We start from the raw sequence: 22027 nt of genomic DNA, 5'->3' as shown, positions 1-22027 counted from the left end.
GGTTTAAACGTCATTAATTGTCGTATTTACAAAGTTATATCGACATCCATCATAAAACGATTTTAAAGTGGCAGTGAATATAGTACACATTTATAGGTCCCTCAGTCAGTGGAATTGCTGTGGCGTCAGAGGGAGACCCGATTTTCAGGGGGGACTCAATTTACCATGACACTGGAACCGGAGCATACATCACAAATCGGGTGGTTAGCCAAGTGTAATTTAGTATAAATTAAACCAGCCGCAACTGCATTCTGTTTCTATAAACAATATGTGTGACATCCCTTCATTTCCATAGTCAATAAAAGATTTTAATTATTATAATGATCTTTTAAAATGATTTTAAACCCCTGGCTTTTTGTTTGAAATGGGTTAATGCTTCTGTTCATTACAATATTCTCATTACTGTAATGCAGAAAAAGATTCTCATTACAATATTGTAATTACCGTTATGCGGGAAAATAAATATGGTTATTACAGTATTCTCATTACAGTTATGTGAAAAAAAGATGGTCCTTATGATATTCTCATTGCCATAATGCAGAAAAATTAAAAAATTAAAAATTGTCATTACGATATTTTAATTACCAGTATGTGAAAAAAATATGGTCATTACCATATTCTCGTTACTGTAATGCAGTGATTCCTGGACACCACATGCTGAATTAAACATGCAGCATTAAAAGGTTGTTTGATTAGAATGTAGCATACTGCTGGTTGAAATGTTTATCATTGCATAATGTTTTACACACTATTGTATGTGCTCACCATACAGTGTTTACTGGGCAGTAAGCAGTACACTAACATATCAACTGTAAGGGACAGGAAGGGTAAGGGCTGTTCTCACACGTAACTTTGTTTGTTTAATAATCATATATTTTTTCTATCAGGTTGTGCTATCATTCGCCCGCCAAGAGATGGAGGGATCAGATACAGGGGTCTGACCCAAGAACAGGTGTGTAGTTTTTGTGTATTTTAATGTCAGTTTGTGTGTATCTGTGGATTTGGGGAAGTGCAGTGCTCTCACTTTCTCTTTCACATTGCAGATCCGTAGCGTTCAGGTATTGCCGGTGGATTATGAGATCGAGTACATCTGCAGAGGGAACAGAGTGATTGTGGGGCCAAAGGTCAGGAAGTGTCTCCCTGACGGCACCTGGACTGACCTCAACCAGCGCAGCAGATGTTGTAAGTTCAGGCACACACACACACACACACACACACACACACACACACACGTTGGTGCGGCTATCCTTATGAGGACTCTCCATAGACATAATGATTTTTGTACTGTACGAACTATAGATTCTATACCCTAACCCTACCCCTAAACCTAACCCTCACAAAAAACTTTCAGCATTTTTACATTTTCAATAAAACATAGTTTAGTATGTTTTCTAAGCGATTTGAATTATGGGGACACTAGAAATGTCCTCATGAACAACATATATAGTATAATACCCTTGTAATTACCAGTTTGTATCCTAAAAAATGTCCTCGTAAACCACCCAAACCTGCCCACACACACACACACACACACACACAGGTTGAAAGAAATAAACAGGATTATTTCACAAAAAGATTGACATGATTAACGTGTATTCTCTTTTCCTGTTGTATTTATTCCTCAGTACTGCCATGTCCAAGAGTGTGGACATCTCTAGAGAATGGGCGAGTGACTGTGCATCCTCCTGGCCCAGCAGTGGAAGACACCATACTTCATTACAGCTGTCTGGAGGGCTTCATACTGGTGGGCAGAAACAGCACACACTGCACTAAACTGGGCAAGTGGGACTCGCCCAAACCCATCTGCCACTGTGAGTATCAGTGTGTGTATATCTATACTTTCAGAATGTATTATATGATAATTATTTGTAATTTTGGTATTCTCTTTCTCTCATGTCTTGCTTCTAATGAAGATGACAGACATTATACAGGTAAGATAATTATTATAATTACAATTATTGAAGGAGACATTGTTACTTTGCAAAATAAACTGAAACTTTACAAAAGAAGCTATGTAATTTAATAATCCAGAGGTTCCCAAACATAAGAATCCTTACGGCCCCCAAGAAATTGCCGGCCCACCAACCCCTTGGTGATCAGCTCTAAGGAATCATTTTTAACATTTCAAAAAATAATGTTGTGACAAGGAGGAGGGCGGGCCGAGCCGTGAGTTCGCACGGCCGGCCCCCAATCGGGCTAATCAGCCGAGGAGAGGATAAGGCCGAGCCTGATGCGGCAGTTCGGGAGAGCCACACACAGCTGCCATGTGTGTTTATGTTTGTGTCTTTTTAAGTTTTCATTACACATTATTTTGATGGTTTGTCCGGTTCCCGCTTCCTCCTTGCCCACATTCCCTTGTTACATTGGTGCCGAAACCTGGGAAGGAGGAGGGATGCGCTGTCGTGGAGTCCTCGCCACTGCCGTCCACCCAAAGGAGCAGCTGCGGCCGTCCGCCGGGGGATGGAGGAGTCGCTGCCATCTGCCTGGACGCAGAGGAACAGCCGCCATCCGCAAGGGGAGGAGGGGCTCGCTGCCGGCCGCCTGGAGCAGTGGAGCCGCTGCCAGGGGAGGAGGGGCTCGCTACCGGCCGCCAGAATTCGGAGGGGCGTTCCATCTGCCAGGGGTCCGGCCGGGGAGGAGCGGCTGTCGTCCACCAGAGGGTGGAGGAGTGGTCGAGGACCAGGCGACGGCATGTCTGGGAACCGGCGAGCAATGTTTTTTCTCTCTCTCTCCTCTCTCTCTCACTGTCGCTCCGCCTTGCCAATTCCCTCTCTTCTTTTCCCTCCCCTTGTCTCCCTCCCAGGTCTCGAAAGGCAGGGAAAGCCTGCCGGCAGGCGCGGCCAGAAGGGCAATGCCCCCCCTCAGAAAGGGGGGGGGGGGCAGTGAACGTCATGCCGGCGGTTCCCCGGCCTGAGGCAAAGGAGGGAGGAGTGTGATGAGGAGGATGGCGGGGCCGGGCCGTGAGTGCGCATGGCCGGCCCCCAATCGGCTAATCAGCTGAGAAGAGGGATAAGGCCGAGCCCGATGTGGCAGTTCGGGAGAGAGAGAGCCACACGCAGCTGCCGTGTGTGTTTATGTTTATGTTTAAGTTTTCATTAAACATTTATTAATTTTGATAGTTCGTTCGGTTCCCGCCATTTTTCTCTTATTACGAATGTATTGATTTATCAAAAGATGCAATCGTTCCATTTACTACACAGGCCCCTGATAGCATAGTGGAACTTAGCTTTCAAGTGTGAAGTAAATTACCCTCAAGTTCACACAGGTGCTCTAGCAAAAAATAAAAAATAAATAAATAAAAAGGTGTAGTTCATCTCATTAACAAACTGATATGTTCCACTAATGTTTGACAACCAGAAAGTGTCCAAGTATAGAAAGTGTTTTAATGAACAGTATACAGGACCTATGTTTTGTCATGTAAACATACTTTTCTTGGGTTGTGGGGTTTTTAGAATGAGCTGATTTTTGATGTGTTCATAGTTCAGCATATTGCTGTGCATGTAAATGCACTCATTCGTTCATTTGAAGTGTGGCTTAAGTGTTTAAATACTTTTTTGTTAATTGGCTTTTAATGAAAATTTTAAGAGACTTGAATATTACAAATTACATGAAAGGCATAATAATAATCCACAATAAGCACCTGACCTCAATCTGCCATAAGAAAATCTTTCTCCAAGGCAATATTTATACTAAAGTTAAGTTCATTAAGATGCATACCAAAGGGTCCTCAGCAAAATAGGCCAAATTTTTTCCAAGTAACTCACGTAATGTGATGGATGATGTTTGCTGCATTGCTGATGTCTTATTTCCTACAGAACATCCTACAGAATGTAATGAAATACCAATAGGCTCATTTTAGTCTATTATCTCCCATATTATTTTTTGAACAGTGAATTATGTGTGAACATTGTGACTGTGTAATCTCTGTATAGGCTGTGTGATCTAAATATTTCTAAAATAATATCTTTATTAAATTAAAATTGGATGAAAAACTGATATTTTGAGAATTAAATAATATGTACATTGGATTGCTTGTTTATCATATCCATTTTCATGTTAAAGCAGCATAACTTCAATTGCATCCACTTCACCAGCAACAAAGAATGATAACATGATATTTGTCTTACATTTGTAGATTGCTGGAAATGACGAGAAGTAATAATTGTCTAACTTAACAGCACTTTTTTGATCCCTCCCAGGGGCAGTTCTAGGATTTAAATCTTAAGGCCTCGATATACTTCATATGAAATTGAACTACGAACGGGTGTGACGTCATTTAGAACTAAATCTGTCCAAAAAGAAGGTATTTTTTGCGTTCATTTTCGGTGGTTTGAAACAGCTTGCCTGGGTGAACTTTTAGGAAAAATTCTTACCAGCTGCTAAACACCTTACTGCCATTGGTCTGCATCATTGGTAGGTGTGACCTGGAGCTCCACCTACTTTGAGGCCAGCAGTTAATTCTGTTTATGATGTTCAGTCAGTCAAATTGGTCAACATGGACACACCGGCGTGTAGAATTATTAGCGAGCTGGTGAAAATTTACCTACAAGTGAAGGATCGTTCATGTAGAAACATTTTCCAAGACCATGTCATGCTTTATTCTGCACATTAACACTTTTATACACTCATCTTTGCAGTAGTATCAGTGTCATCATTACAAGAGAAGAGTGTAATCAGTGCATAGTATATTAGCGCATTAGCGTCATGAATTCAGAATGTAAACAAGACAAATTAAACATTTTCTATTGCATATATATTACTTTAAATCATCATCAAGTGGTTAAAACAGCTTCTTTTACTGACCTCATGTGTATTCTACTCATAGAATGAGGCATAAAGTCATTGATAACACATTTTAATGTCACATTATTTAAGGTTTTACATGTAGCGTCCTCATATTTAAATGTACTTCTAAACCCCTCCCATTGCGGTGTGGCGGGTGTCTGAATGTTCGCAAAGAGTATAATGTTACTTGGCTGATTAGAACTACTTTTTACCCCTGAATGAAGGGGGACTCATCTTAGGGTTCTTGTAGCTCAACTGGTAGAGCATGGCACTAGCAATGTCAGGATTATTGGTTTGATTCCCAATGTATACCTAGAATGTACTGTAAGTTGCTTTGAATAAAACATATGCCAAATGCATAAATGTAAATGTAAAAGCCCCCAATGACACTTTAAAGATGTGCACATTTAATTTATTCCAACTCTGTTGCATAGATGTACAGTATGTCTTCGGTAATTTTTACTCATTATAACATCCAACCACTTTCTCTCCTTGTTAAACAAGATTACCAAACTAAACAGCATGACTCCTCCTCTATGATTCGTTTACGCATTCAGACTCATGACCAACTGGTTCAGTGAAGGGGCATATTTGTTCAGTGAGTCAAACCAATGATATACTCCTTCACAGCCTGCACTCGAATGCTATTGGTTTGCTCTGTGGTCAGTCGTTACAAGCAATAAAAGCCACAAAAGTACTATCACACTGCAAACTAGAGCTCACAATGGGTGATCACAGATTTGTGTGATGTTTGCAAGAGTCACATATTTTTAGGGAGGCTGTGAAGCCCTCCTAAATAGGGTCTAGGAAACCCCATGATCCCTCCCCTCATTGCAACCACATACTCTCAAGGCATCACAAAACAAACCTAACAGACCTTAATCACAGTAGTGCCATATATGATTTTTGATGTGAATGAAAGTGAGGCTGTGAGGGATGGACTTACAGTCTCTACAATGGGTTGTACTGTATAAACCTCCTGGATCACATAACTACTTTTTCACAACTCATGTTTTCTGGAGTTTTTAACTACCAAAATTTATTGGAAAGATGTTTTTCCCAATTTTTCATCAGTGGAACGATCCATGTCACTTTAAACAACAGTACAACCAATTGAAGAAGCTCACAGCCTCATTTCTGTCAAAAATTCACTAATAATGATTTCTGCACTCCTCCCTGCCTGATGGTGGCAGTGTTGAATCTGAAGTACCTTTAAGTTCCCAATCAAATGAAAGAGTAAAATTTAATTCTACTCAGCTGTCACAAGGGGACAGTGTTCCACTCAACAGTCAGTGTTTCATTTACTAAACACAAGGGGGCAGCATAAGACAAGTTAATGATTGCAAAGCAATACTAACTCCTTATCAGATGATGGTAGTATGGAGCAAGTCCATAAAAAGATTTAGCCCCTGTAACTGAGGCTGCAAATCTGCAAAAATCCTCATATAAGAATCCTTTTCAGCTTAGTTTACATACAGTGCATTGAAAAAGTACTTATAAAAAATGTTTGTCAGATTCCAAATTTAGGATATATTAAAGTATGATTAGAGGTGGGTAGTAACATGCTACATTTACTCTGTTACATTTACTTGAGTAACTTTTAGTTTTTTTAAAACTTTTTTATGAGTATGTTTCATGGTGGGTACTTTTCACTCTTACTCAAGTAATCTGATGAATTTTTTTTACTTTCACTTCTTTACAATGGGTAGCATTCCTGTCGTTACATTACTGGTTTTAATTTAATAAGTGTTAATGCGTAATTTATTGAGTTTTTTGAATGGGACTCTTACAACAGTGGAACTTCACAGCTGCACGCTGTCACATTCAACACTATAGCAGCAAGCGCAAAAAAAAAAACATTTCTTCACTCCACACAATGCCTTAATTTTACACCAAGACAAGGATATATTTCAAGATTAAAATTGCATCTCCAACTTAAGAAAACATGGTGAGGTAAATTTTAGAGATTGTGACAATGTGGGCTTGTCTGTGTCATGGTGATAATCATTCATTTTCAGCGTGAATCTGTAACTATGTGCTCTTATGCCCTCAGTTTCTAAGTTTGCATTTTATATCAGCGCTGCAACATATCAGTGCATACTGTATAAATCCTTGTAAACATCCGCATTAAGTTCAAATGTTTTGCCCTGCCGATCGCGATTGTGAGCATTTCTGCATGTGCAAGGTTGGCGCGTGAACAGCTTTTGACAGATGTGGGCGGCTTTTTCTAATGGACAACAAGCTTCCAAACACAGAGAAAAGGTGCAATTTACCCTTAGTGCACAGAACTAATTATCTAAATTCTTTTGATACTGACAATGCTGGACCGTCACTGAACTAAATTCACGCAGGACGTAAAAAGCTGTGAAATAACGAAAGAAGGCATGAATAAAGCATGATCTTGCTTCAGTGTATAATTAAACATTATATGTAACTTGGGACTGTGTAACATTGTTCATGTTTTTCACCGTAATAATTAATAGAAAATGGTTTCCAAACTTCTCTTCTAACTGACAGATTGAAAATTCTCGCATCATTTAGTCACCCTCATGCCATCCTAGATGTGTTTTTTTTTTTCCCTTCTGGTATACAGTATTGTATGTCATGACAAATAAATATAACATCCACAATCTCTTAAAATAAAAAATAAAAAACCTAAACCTAAAATTTTGAGAATAAAAAATGTATTCATACCCTTCATAATTACTAGGGTAATCATTGCTCAGGTGCAAGATATTAGTTGCATTTCAGAAAATTACCTACAATTTACAATTTCTTCATGTGTGAACACAACCCTTTTGAAAATACTGATAAATTTTACTCTGGCAATTTTCCTTAATGCAAAGTTGTATCATTACCTATAAATTTCCTTACTGATGGTATGAGTGAACAGCACATTTGGAACATTTGCCAGTAAAGGCATCCCAACAATTGTCCTGTAATTTACCTGGTTGCATGTGTGAACAGGGTTTGATTTGCTGCTTTCAACTACATCATGAGCATAAATACCTCCGCTGTATATAAGATCAAACTGTATGGTTGGATTTTCCTTTGAACAAACAAAAATGAAGACAAAAAAAGCATTCAAAACAAGTAAGGGATATAATTGTGGAGAAGCACAAGTCTGGGGAAGAATACAAGGCCATTACAAAGGCAATGAACATACCTCAGAGCTCAGTGCAGTCCATCATACAGAAATGGAAGAAACATGGAACTACATTTAGGAGGAAGTTTGTGTTTCAGCAGGACAATGACTTACTAACCACAGTGTGGCAGCATGAGAAAAAATTAATGATCTCAATGCAATACTTACATTATATCAGATAATGGCAGTATTGAGCAAGTGCATGCAAACATAGCCCCTTTTACTGAAGCTTCACTTTTCACTTACTAACCTGAGGGTGGCAGCATAAGACAAATTAATGTAGTTAATGCATTACCAATAGTATATCAGACGATGGCAGTACTGAGCAAGTGCGTTGAAATACTGTATACCTGAGGCTGTCTGCAAAAATGCTAGTTTGAGAATCTCTTTCCAATTAGTTTTCTTTCCAAACTAATTCAATAATCACATAGTGGGCTGCACCATTCCAAGGTGCACAAGTCAAGGTGTTACCATCTGTGTTTACATCACATATAGATTCAGCCCCAGTTGCCAAAATATGCACTCAGAGGATTGCATGACCTTGACATCCATAGGTCTGGATGGAAGCGAATGAATTGTACATACTCGTCCTCAATATTTTGACATGTGCATGTGTGCGTGACACTGTGTGCAGATCAGCCCCTGGTGTTTGCTAAATTGATTAATGGAGGTGTCACTGTCCCAATATGGCAGTGATGTCTGCACACCAGCAGGGCTCAGGGAGACGCAGTGATGGAGGGCCGACCAGCAGGAAATGAGAAAGGAGAGGAGGATGAAAATGAAGAGAGGAAATGAGATGTAGAGGAGAGGAGGGGATGAGGAAAAATAAAGAAGAAGCAAAGGGTAGACAAAGGTAGGGGGCTGTGCAGATAGAGAGAGGGAGAGAGTAATATGAGTGGAGGGATGGGATGGGAGAGTGATTTATGCGATACATCTACTTAGTAAATGGTGTTTTCTCACAGTTTTTACCTGGCTGGAAATGCACTCCCAAGTTATCACACGCTTTGTGCTGCCACCTTCCTCTCCCAAGCTTTCTCCTCCAGACTCATTCATAATCAAAATGCTAGATTCACAATCTAGCAACCACATAGCACCATGCTAAAACTACTTATAGCACCTTAGCAACTGCATAGCAACACGGTGGCAACAACCCACCACTCCCTAGCATCGTGGCCAGTGGACAACCACTTAGCAACGTCCTAGCAACCACTGAGAACACCTTAGCAACCAAGCAGCACCATGTTAAAACTACTTAGAACATCTTAGCAACTGCATAGCAACAGCCTGGCAACAACCCACAACACCTTATGGACAACAGTGGACAACCATTAAAGGCCAAAGTGTACTTTGGTTGTCCGTGTTACTGATCGTTCTGCGCACAGTATGCGTGATGCAGATTTCGTCAGTAGCACAGTCCGCAAGGCCTGAACGTGCACGGCTCATATTTTATTGACCCATGAATGTGGTCCTCATCTGTGTGCATCGTTGGCGCATTGACTGTACTAAAAGAGTATCACAAAGCAGTTGTAGTGGTCATGCGTCAAACGCGTTCGTATTAGAGGAGAGGAGGGGATGAGGAAAAATAAAGAAGAAGCAAAGGGTAGACAAAGGTAGGGGGCTGTGCAGATAGAGAGAGGGAGAGAGTAATATGAGTGGAGGGATGGGATGGGAGAGTGATTTATGCGATACATCTACTTAGTAAATGGTGTTTTCTCACAGTTTTTTTACCTGGCTGGAAATGCACTCCCAAGTTATCACACGTGTTGTGCCGCCACCTTCCTCTCCCAAGCTTTCTCCTCCAGACTGCATCACACCAATGTCTCTGATAAAATACACACTAGTGCTATCCTCCCTGCTGAAAAGACTGGCTTAGACCAGTGTGAATTTCCATGCTGGCCCAAGCTGGTTTATGCTGGTCTTGCTGGTGGAACAGCATAACCATGTTGTTCATCAGTAAAAAATAAAATAAAATGCTAAGCTTGTTTTCGGCCATAACTCAGTTTTGATTAAAGGTGTGGTTATTGTGTTTGCCTTTGCATGACTCTCTGCTAATCTATGCATTTTAACTGTTACAGATCACATTTGTAGTGTCTTATCTTTTGGGTATCATTACCGTGATGGTAATTAAGGCTCTTTGGGCAGGCAGAAACTGTTCAACTGAAAACATTGAGCCGGTCAAAGAAATCACATGACCTTATTGCTAATTAGGTGCATGCTGAGGTAAGCATCGCTAATACTTTTGCTCATATTTAGGATAAAGTATTTAAACAAACCCCTCTAATTATTGGACTTTGGCAGTGTAACTCGTCCTGCATCGTTTGTGCTATAGAAATGAATGATTCATAATCATGCAGCTAATTGAGGAGAGGTGCGCAATAACTGTACTTTTCTAAGCGATTGAACTTATGATAAAACCCAATAGACTTACACTAAAGTAGGGACCCGAGCCATATCCATGGACCAGAACATCACAGAGACTTGGCGGTTGGGCTTCTTTGACTTGGGCTATTACGAAACACCCTAGTAACCATTTAGCAACACCTTTGGAACCACCCAGAACATCCTAGCAACCACATGGAAACTTGCTAAAAAGCACTCAATACCTTACCTTACTAACCACATAACAACACCCTGGCAACGACCCACAACACTAGCATCTTGGCCAGTAAGCAACCACTTAGCAATGCCCTATCAACCACCCAATACATGCTAGCAGCCATATAGTAATGTGTTAAAATGTTCTTAAAGCACTTTAAAAACTGCAAAACAACACCCTGGCAATGATCCTCAACAACCACTTAGCAATGCCATAGCAACCTCCAAGAATATCCTAGCAACCACATAGTACCATGCTAATACTTATCAGAACAGCTTAGCAAGCACATAGCAACACCTTGGCAATGACCCACAATACCCTAGCATTGTGGCCCATGGACAACCACTTAGCAAAACCCTAGCAACCACATAGCTCTATGCTAAAACTACTTATAGCACCTTAGCAATTGCATAGCAACACAGTGGCAACAACCCACCACTCCCTAGCATCGTGATCAGTGGACAACCACTTAGCAACGTCCTAGCAACCACTGAGAACACCTTAGCAACCAAACAGCACCATGTTAAAACTACTTAGAACATCTTAGCAACTGCATAGCAACAGCCTGGCAACAACCCACAACACCTTATGGACAACAGTGGACAACCATTAAAGGCCAAAGTGTACTTTGGTTGTCCGTGTTACTGATCGTTCCGCGCACAGTATGTGTGATGCAAATTTCGTCAGTAGCACAGTCCGCAGGGCCTGAACGTGCATGGCCCATATTTTCTCGACCCATGAACGTGGCCCTCGTCTGTGCGTATCATTGGCGTATTGACTGTACTAAAAGAGTATCACAAAGCAGTTGTAGTGGTCATGCGTCAAACGCGTTCGTATTTGTTCGCAGTCAGAAAAGTGTACTTTGAAAGGCAACTGGGTCGGCCTGGTGCGATCCGATCTGGAACGCAGAAAATCGAAGTATACCCGGTAGTTTAGCAATGCCCTATCAACCACCAAGAATACACTAGTAACCACATAGCTCCATGGTAAAACTACTTAGAGTACCTTAAAAACCGCATAGCAACACCATGGCAAAACATACTAGTGGGGGCAAGTTTAGTACGGGCAAGCAGCACTTACATTTTCTTCAGAAAAAGTTAAGCATCTAAGATGGTATAGACACATTTATATTCTATATCACTTCTAGAAATTAAATCAAGCACCTTATAGATGTAGATTTAATGATGATGACAATGTATATAGAGGACGTATTAGTCATTTTGAATACACTGTGTGACCATTACAAATGTAAGCACTGTCTGTGAAAATCATTAAGCCTTAGTGGGTGAGACAGGTTGATTTTGTGTATTAATTGATGAAATAGTTGGCTAAGAATGAGTGTAATGAAGGCTGGGTGTTTGTTATGGGTTTTCCTCATTAGACATGCACATTCTTTCCCTCCAGAGAGAGCAACTTAAGAAATGCTGCAGTTCAGCATTGGTGTTCTGAGTGAAGCTCTGTGATTGGTGTGCTACCAACATACAGCATGCTGCATTAGAGGATTTTAATTAAGAGAGGATACACACAGCAAGAGTGCAATCTCTCTCTCTCTCTCTCTCTCTCTCTCTCTCTCTCTCTCTCTCTCTCTCTCTCTCTCTCTCTCACTGTGACTTTGCCACATATTGAGGGAACTCACAGCATGTTAAAGGTCATTTTATGAAGCATTTTAGTGCCTCTGTGAATGTAAGCATCATGCATGTTTTATGTGTATATTTGTACTAAGGATATGCAAAACAATTTTTAAATTGACACACTGCCTTAAAGATGTCACACTTGTTGAAGGTTGTTCAAAAAACAATGCAATGCAACAGTCAAAGATGTCTGTTATAACGTGACTGCTGGTAACAGCAGTGTTGTAAAGAGGATAAATGCAAAATTTCTCCAATAGTAGTACATGATTGTGAAATCATAAGAAATCGAAGAGTTGTTATGTACAAAAACATTTGACTTTTAATCCCATTAAGAAAAATAAGCGAACCAACAAGCAATGATATTACAATTTTTCCCAAGTTTAACCCCTAAACTAAACCTAACCATAAAGTGTAACCCCTTACCCAAATCCTAATCCTAACCATGATTTAAATTGGAAATGAACTTTTGTGGACCACGGAAGAAAGAACACATCAGGGTTGGGAACGAGACGAAGGAAGCGTATTATAGGTTATTGACATACATCAGCCATTTGTATTATATTGAATAACTATGGAATGAGAACCAAATTTGTTTAGAGACATTTCCTCTCTCTTTTTTTCTTTTTCTCTTTAATTTTTATCCCCTGTTCTCCCTAGTTTGGCATGCCTAATTCCCACTACTCACTAGGTCCTCGCGGTGACGCGGTTACTTACCTCACTCTGGGTGGTGGAGGACAAGTCTCAGTTGCCTCCGATTCTGAGACCGTCAATCCACGCATTTTATCACGTGGCTCACTGTGCATGACACCGTGGAGACTCACAGCATGTGGAGGCTTATGCTATTCTCTGCGAGACACACACAAATTAACACGCGCCCCACTGAGAGCGAGAACCACTCATCGTGACCACGAGGAGGTTACCCCATGTGACTCTACCCTTCCTAGCTATAGGGACAATTGATTGCTTAGGAGACCTGGCTGGAGTCACTCAGCACACCCTGGATTCGAATTCGCGACTCCAGGGGTGGTAGTTAGCGTCAATACTCGCTGAGCTACCCAGGCCCCCGCACCCCAATAAAGTGGTGAATAGGAGACAAACTAAAAATGTATGCTTGTATTGTATCAATTTGAAATACTGTTTGTTGATTGGTTGGTCTCAAAGGGAATAAAAGTCATACTTTTTTTATGAGCCAAGTCATATGATATCTAACAGCTAAAGCATAGTACACTAATTAAAGCACAGCTGTGAAAATATCTTAACTAAAACAAAACATTTAGATAAACTCCTTGCTGAAAAAAGAAATATATTCGGTTAGTTTGCTGGTATTAGCTGTTTTCCCTGCCTAGTCTATTGACTGGTTTTCGAGGAGTTTTGGGAACTTTTCAGCTGGGAGACCAGCTTAAACAAGCTCAGACTAGCTTAGCCACACAGTGGTTGACTAGTCATCTAACAACCGACTTGTCATTTAGTAAGATTGACCAGCCCTTCTGAAAAAAAAAAAAAAACCCCAGCTTAAACCAGCTCTAACTAGTTTGCTGGTCTTGGCTAGTCGGCTAGTAGACCTCACGAATAGACAACACAGTTGCTAGACAACCATTCGACCATCGTGATCCATTCCTAATTTGTGTTTGAATGTCTATTTCACTGTGTATGTGTGATAATTTCATGGTTACCATAGAAAAGGTCTCCCTCTGGGTCGAATTCCCCTATGGCATTTACATGACATTACGCAGTGCCCACTGAAACCTGGAACTGCTTTCTGCATCTTTGGCCTTAATCTCTTTCTCAGCACTGAAGTGTATGAAATCTGTGCGCAGCGGAGCGAGAGAGAAAATGAAACCGCAGAGAGTAAACAAGGGTTAGGTCAATCTCTCCTCATTTTCTGAGTAGCGTTTTATTTAAAAATGTTAATAAATTATTCAAGAACAATCACTCAGTGGAGGAACCTGGAATCGCAGAAAAAACTCGCACCTCCAGCGCAGTGTGTTAAAAAATACTCCTATTTGCAGCTAGCACTCTTATTCCTGTCAATGTCACCCAGTACCTACACCTGCAAGTGCATGCATCACGGAAATAAAACATCCACAGCCACTGTTGTGTCACAAACTTGAGGAGTTCTGCTACATGGACTACCAGAAAATGACACACCTAAAATACATACTGTGTAACACCCAACAAGTTTCAATCATAAACTACAACACAGCTGCTTTCCTCAGGACAACACAAAACACAAACTAAAGACAATGGCCTTTTTGAAATTGCACTCTTGAAATTGTTTATCCAGGGTTATTTTTAACCCTGGATTAACTGTCTATTTGTATATTTACAAGATTAATAACATTGATTGCACAGGACAAGCATGTAATGTTTTACACGCACACATGCACACACATGTTCTGGTCCCCTGACACTTTTTTTGTTGCCGTCACGGAAACAGGTGTGATGTCTCAGGAAACCTTTTTCAGTGATATTTGTCAGGTTGTGCTCACTGTAATATTCTAGCACCACATTGTTTCACACTCTACCACTTTCAAAATGACAAGTGTTAAACATTACAATCGAAAACCCGCAGTTAAAAATGATGAGAACGCAGGGTTAAAGGTGAAGCTTGTAATTTTCTTGCAAAAATAAGAGCTGTTTTCAAACAAGTTTCAAATAATCTTCCTCTGTTTGGACAAGCAGGTAGTCCCATCCACAACTCTCGCCACTGGCTAAACCAATGTTGTTATGTTCGGCCGCTCAAACAAACAGATTGCAATTCCATTTGGTGCCAGTAGGGGTGTAGATATTTCACACTTTAAATATAGTCTGAAAAGCCCACAATAAAACTGATCCACTCACCTCATGCTATTGGCCTGGATGTGGTGTGATGAAGCCGCTGTCATTAGTACAGTGATTTATCGGCGTGTCCACTGACCCCAAGCACCTACATCATCAACCTGATCATAATCACTGCCTAGGTTAAGTGCCTCACCCACGTAGCCGTTTAATCTTCTGCACGAGCTTAGCTGCCTGCTGTATGTCCCTCCCTCTCTTCCCTCTCTCCCCCCTTCCCTTTCTCTCCCTTTCCGCTTCACACTTTCTCTCTCTCTTACTGTGTCTAGCTCTTGTAAATATGGAATCTCATCCCTTTGTGGTGTAAGCATGTTTATGATGTCAATTTCATGCATTTCCTTTCCCAATGAGATTTGTACTTTTTCTGAATAAAAGGTGGGTGTGGTCTTTGCCTGTCTTAGCAGAACTCACAACCACAATGCTAAAGTGTTCTGAGTGGTTGTTAGTGTGTTTCTTTGTGGTTGCTAATGTGTTCTGGGTGGTTGTTAGAACGTTGTTAGGGTGTTCTGGCTGTTCTAGGGGTTTGTAAGAGTTGTTGGGTGGTTGTTAACATGTTGTTAGGGTGTTTTGGGTTGTTGCCAGTGCGTACCAGTATGGTTTCTGTGGTGTTTTTGAGTAGTTGTAAGCACGTTGCTAGAGTTCTGGTTGTTCTAGGGGTTTGTTAGAGTGTTCTGGGTGGTTTCCAGTGCATTTATGTGTGGTTGCTAAGGTGTTCTGGGTGGTTGTTAGTACATTGTTAGGGTATTGTGGGTGTTCTAAGGGTTTGTTAGGGTGTTCTTAGTGGTTGGTAGTGCATCTCTGTGTGGTTGTTAAGGTGTTCTGGGTGATTGTTAGCATATTTTTGGGGTGCTTTGTTAGGGTTTTTGGGTGGTTGTTAGCATGTTGTTAGGGTGTTTTGGGTTGCTGCCTGTATATGATTGCTCTGGTGTAGTGTGTTTCTGTGTGGTTGCTAAGGTGTTCTGGGTGGTAGTTAGTATGTTGTTAGGGTGTTCTGGGTGTTCTAGTGGTTTGTTGGGGTTTTTAGATGGTCGTTAGCATGTTGCTAAGGTGTTCTGGGTGGTTGTTAGTACATTGTTAGGGTGTTCTAGAGGTTTATTAGGGTGTTCTGGGTGGTTGCCAGTGTGTTTCTGTGTGGTTGCTAAGGTGTTCTGGGTGGTTGTTTGTATTTTGTTAGGGTGTTCTGAGAGTTCTAGGGGTTTGTTAGAGTTTCTGGGTGGTTGTAAGTACATTATTAGGGTGTTCTGGGTGCTTGCCAGGGCATTGGTATGTGGTTGCTAAGGTGTTCTGGTTAGTTGTTAGTATGTTGCTTGGGTTTTTTGGGTGTTATAGGGGTTTGTTGGGGGGGGTGGTGGCAGTGCATATCTACTGTATAGGGTTGCCTACGGTGTTTGGGTGGTTGGTAGAATTTTGCTAGTGTGTTCTAGGGGGTTACTAAGGTATTCTGGTTGGTTGCCAGGGCCTTTCTATGTGATTGCTGAGGTGTTTTGAGTGGTTGTAAGCACATCATTTAGGGTGTTTTGGGTAGTTTCTAGGTGGTTGCTTATTGGCCCAAGTAAAAAGAGCCCACTCCCAAATCTCTTATGATATTCTGGTCCCTATAATATGGCCAGTGACCCTCCTTTAAGGCCGAAACATACTTCACGCAAGTATGCAAACACAGACGCGAACGCTTGGTAAACGCATGGCCAACGCGTGGTCCTGTTGTACATACATTACGTGCGCTCTTGCGTTTCTCTGGCAGTTACAAAAAATGCAGCGCGTACTTGTGTTGGGTTATGAATTGAGCGCTGACACATTTCACAATGCATCGATGCGTGAAATCGAGTTTGCGTAGCAAGATACAGTATGTCTGCGTTCACATACTTGCGTAGAGTATGTTTGGGCCTTTAGTGTCAATCTATATGTTTTTGCCCATTGCTTTGTCCGCCAGCCGAAGATCATAGGTCTGATAAAAGAAAAGATATAGTACACCTCTCCTCAACATGTCACATGATTTGAGGTATCATTCATGTTCACAAATGGTGCAGGATACATTAATCACCAAAGTTTAATACAAGCTTAATACAACGTTTATTGGTTTGTTCACATCTGTCACCCTAAGTTTGAGCAATAGTAATAATGATGCTTGCCTTAGCAAGACCATTGATTTTAATGCTAGCATTCCTCTGTAGGCTATTTGAAAATAACGAGTTATACTGTGCTGATCACGTGGTCGTAACTGAAAGAATTATATTCCAGCATGGCGTAAGCATATTTACGATGTCATTTGCAAACATTTCTTTCCTAATGATTCCTGCTGCATGTGTGTAATGGAACCAATCAGAGGGCTTTTTTTTACAAGCCTCTTTATAATGCACTCCATGCTCTGTGAATTCACCACAACTTTGTGCGAGAGGAAGATGCTGATGCAATCACATCTGACTTGTTACATGGTTTATCAATGCCTCCCCTGCCTCAGATTCTCGCTTTGCCTTTGGAGACCCTGAAACACAACGGCATCAATCCTATTAATTCCCTTTCCTCCTATTCATTGTGGCCGCCAAGGTGCAAAAACACAAGGGTTCTCCAAAAATGAAATGAGCAATCCAATGACATGCACTTCATAAGAGATGGCCCATAAACATAAGGGATGGCATGGCCAGATATAGCAGAGTGGATCCAACTCTACCCATACAGCCAGAGAGATTAGAATGTGTTTTACTGAAGCATGGCAGATCACATTAACAGTGGCCCGGATCTAGAATGGTTACAGTAGGGGGGCAATAACATATAACGGTAGGGCGTGAACACAAGGTGGGGGGCAAGGGTCGTGCATTTATTCTGATGGGGGTGTTTGCTCGTGTCTTCAGTTCAAACACATCATGTTAGAGTTAGCGCCATGACTATACAATTCAACCCTTTGCTTCACTTGCGCTTGGGGGGAAATAGGGAAAGATAAGGCCATGCATTAACGTTACTTCATCCAGCACAATGAAGGGACAGGTAGGATGAATGTAATGAAGAATGGGCAAAGAGGAGTTATGGAGAAGAAGTTGGTGGTGTATGAACAACAAAGAGACAATCCAAAAACAGAAGGAGGAGGTGGAGTAGGAAGCAGGATTGGAGATGGTTTGGCGATGAACAAAATTCTACAAAACCTGTAGTTTTATCTAGCACAGTGGTGTGTGCACCAGGGGATATTTGAAAAAGATTTAGATTTTGCTTTGTTAAACATATAAACAGAAAATATGACTATTAGGGAAGTCAATAGATTAAAATATTTCTGATTCATTTAATGGTTTTTGTAGTCAACAACTTTAATGACCCATGAAATCGAAACTAGAGTTGTGGTGCTTTTAGTCTATGTGTGTTAGCTTTGAGGCCATCTATGTGCTATTGTACTCTAACACATTAACAAAATTCACTTTTAGCAGATACTTTTAGTAGATACATACTTTTATAATTTACAGTCATCCTCTATTGGAAAAACAGACCAACAAGTACTGATGATATATTACAAAATTCTGTCCAAGCAGATCCTTGTTAGAATGAGAATGCCCGTCCCCATACATATTCTTATAAAGTGCTTCAGTCAGGATCTGAAGTCCCATTCATTTCAATTAATTTTTTCTATATAGGAACTTATAAACATTTAAAGACAGACCTACTGTGAGCTCCAAGATTGTTGATGGTATGCTAATAATCAATATTCAATATAATAATAGAAATAAAATCTTGTTTTAATAGCGAGATTTCTGGTGAAAAACTACATTACCAATGAGTCTGAGGAGGAAAATCCACCAATCAGAGAATTGCGGCAAACAAATCGTGGCGTCAAGTTGGTCTCAAAAAAACACTCTCAAACTACTTATATAATATTTGTACAGTATACATATATCTGAATATTTTGGAATATACTTGAAACATTTTGATTCTATTCTTAAAATTAATATTTTTTATCATTTTTAATTTGATTATTTCATTCACAGTGCCCCTCATTAAAGACGTTAAATACACAGTCTTGTACCTTTGTCTTTTTATCTAATTTTTATATAAGTTTTTGCTTGAAATTATAGTTTGTAATAAATTCACTTTACATTACTTGAATTTGAGCTCTGTCATATATAACAAATTATGCAAAATCAATGCTTTCCATCATATTTCCTGTCGACACGCCCCTTCCAACTCGGCATCTCAGCCATCATCGACTCCACTTGAAGGCCACATTAGAACTTTATCATGAAGAATTTTATGAAATCCCTATGGAAAATGAATGGAAAAAATACTTCTGGAACCAAAGTGGCTAAAAAATGGGCAGGCACTTCTCTTTATTCTCCTCCCATCACGTCTCAGCCTATCAAAACACAGAAACCAATTTATAACCATAGAAAGGCCTATGCAGTTCTTTTTACAACTGTGAAAACTCAAGGAAGAGGAAATTACTTTGTAAATCTGCATTCACCACAATATTGATTGTTTTTATCATTGTATAATTGTACTAATGGCCCCTTTCATAATATTAATGATAATGCTAAACATTATCCAGTGAAATTTGAGTTTAGCCTTGTGCGACCCCAAGTCCACATGCATGGACGTTGTATTTTGACTTTACTATATGCAACGCATAATTTAAATGAATAAAAACTGACTGAGTACTGTTCACAAGATTCTAGACAGTCATTTAAAGGGTTAACTTCTGCCGCACCGAGTCACGTGACACAACAGCATGCCATTGATTTTCTTGAAGCGTTCCTACGGACACAGCGCCAACAAAAGTGCCTCTGGTAAGAAATCTCTAAGTACTTTCATTGAAACCTGTTTGGTTGTTAATAGGAGAGTCTCTAGTTTCTTTTGATATGCGGCATTAAAAAAATTCATTCATTTTTCTCGCGTCAGTGCCCTGGTAAACATGATGTCCACATATGTGGAAACTCGTACCACATTTCCTCAAAAGTAGAAAAAACATGTTAGTTATTTTGAATAACTTTCAACTCTAACACATCTGCAGGTAATTGCGTTTCATTTTAATATATATTTTGTTATATTTAATTGTGTTATCACTGTGCAATACGATTCTATTCATTAACATTAGTAAATGCATTCCTATATATTTACTATGCATTTTCACATTAAGAATCAATGGGTTCATCCAAAAGCTGAAAATGTTTGCTTTCAGAGGCTTTATATGGAGTTAGGATAAAAATAAGGTGCATTTCAAACTGTTCTGAGACCAGTGAAGACAGACAGCACAATGGAGGTTAAGTCATTCACTAAATAGGGAGCAAGGGAGCATCCTATAGCTTTCTATGCAGCTAAGTGCATTCAATCCAAACTTGCTATTTAAAGTTCAGTTTCAGGCTGTAGATGATGTTTGGATCACTCAACATGTTTGGCAGACATGGGACAATGATAATCAGGACATAGATTCAGAATTTATAATGTATAATTTTATTTTAACATGGTTGGCAGTGATAGGATGATGCTGGACATTACTTTGAATAAGAATTATTTATTCAGCTTTACAGAAAATCAGCTGAAATGTCTCAAAAACATGAATATCCAACACTCCTAGAAATATAATTTGATGAAAAAAAAATACTTTCTATAGCTTAGTTTTATTTAAACGTAGTCTCACTATCCACATATGTGGACATGCATTTTTAGAAAAACTATTTGTGACAGATCTCTGCTTTCCCTAAGAAGGAGGAAGTGGGTGCCGGGTAAACGGTTCACAAAAGACTTTAATTAAACACAGACACAACATAATAAGTGCTTTTCAGCACAATAACGGCAGCACACACACACAGCTCCGTGTGACGATCACACTGTTGACCTTCCCAGCCCAACGCAGAATGCACACATCTGCGAGCTGTGTGCAACTCTCTCTGTCTCTCGAACTGGCGTCTCCAGCTCCTCTTTATCCCTCTCTCGGCTGATTGGGATAATTCAGCACCAGGCGTCAATCCTCACTGCCCGACCACGACCTCCTCCTCGTCACACTATTTGCTCTATAATTATTATTATTTTTTTTTTTGCTCGTTTATTAGGTGCTACTAGTTAAAAATCAAAAAGAGAAACAGACAAAGCACACAGCAGTCACGCGGGGGTCTCAGGAGGTTTGGTGTCCAGGAAGGGCTACTCTAGCCTTATGATTGGGCTGAGGGGGTATGTAAATACAAAAATCAGGTTGAGTAGTTTTATTGTCATTCATTTAATTAAAAAAGTGTGAGAAAAAGAATGCAAAATAGTTCCTTCAACTACGGAGAGCATATGCCACAAAAGCAATGACAATTAATGGCAGCAATGGTGTACTGGAATATTTGCCCAGCAAGAATTATTGGAGGCTGTTTGAACAATTGCTGTTACCTGCCATACGCTACATAAAGCATTCCCAAAGAAAATAATGCTTCTCCATAATTAGTCTGTGCCTGATCTGATAGGCTTACCAGACGGGAGTAAATGATTTCAACAGACAGAGCTGAACGGCGTTCAACAGTAATTTGAAAGAACTGCACGCTTTAAAGCACGCATTTTTGGCACGTCTTAGCCAGGAGCATTAACTGTCAGTAGGCTAGTGGAGGATTTAGAGGGACAGACGCTGAAAACAGCAGGTGTGTTATTAAGCAGCACCTGGTCATATTTCACACTCCAATTCAGCGGAGCTGCCGCAAGCAGCGGTTGAGGCTCGCTCGCTGCAATCCCACCATGGTTAGATTCTCCCAGTGTGTTGTTATTGCGTGTTATCAAAGCGCCAAACACAGACATGGTTTAATACCTGCCAGTCAAGGAAGAGTGTAGTAAGCAATGCTTATTTCTTCCACGTTTTATGTAGTCTTAGCTCCTCAGTCATCTCTCTGATGGCTGAGTGATCTGTCTCGTAGTATTCTCTGATTCATTTACTTCTGGGAGGCCGGGGGAATGGGCGACGATGCAATTCTGAACTCTTGCATTTAGCAGTAAATGAAATTAGGTGTCAAATCTAACAAATCTGTTTAGAGAATGCATTCCACATTGGGCAAATAAAAGCATAACTGGGGTGATGAGAGGGAAATCTGT

General features: G+C 40.3%; 1 protein-coding gene across 1 annotated transcript in view; it reads left to right on the top strand.

The window, feature by feature from the left end:
• The window catches only part of LOC127425258 (gamma-aminobutyric acid type B receptor subunit 1-like), a 193419-nt gene that overhangs the window by 49536 nt on the left and 121856 nt on the right, over positions 1-22027 (top strand). Inside the window, exons 3-6 of the mRNA XM_051671006.1 lie at positions 888-952; positions 1044-1182; positions 1626-1811; positions 1914-1931. Of these exons, the coding sequence (XP_051526966.1) occupies positions 888-952; positions 1044-1182; positions 1626-1811; positions 1914-1931 (408 nt within the window). The remainder of the gene's footprint in view (positions 1-887; positions 953-1043; positions 1183-1625; positions 1812-1913; positions 1932-22027) is intronic.

The sequence above is a fragment of the Myxocyprinus asiaticus genome, chromosome 34 (assembly GCF_019703515.2).
Source record: "Myxocyprinus asiaticus isolate MX2 ecotype Aquarium Trade chromosome 34, UBuf_Myxa_2, whole genome shotgun sequence".
Lineage (NCBI taxonomy): Eukaryota > Metazoa > Chordata > Actinopteri > Cypriniformes > Catostomidae > Myxocyprinus > Myxocyprinus asiaticus.
This window is presented reverse-complemented; position numbering and strand designations above follow the sequence as displayed.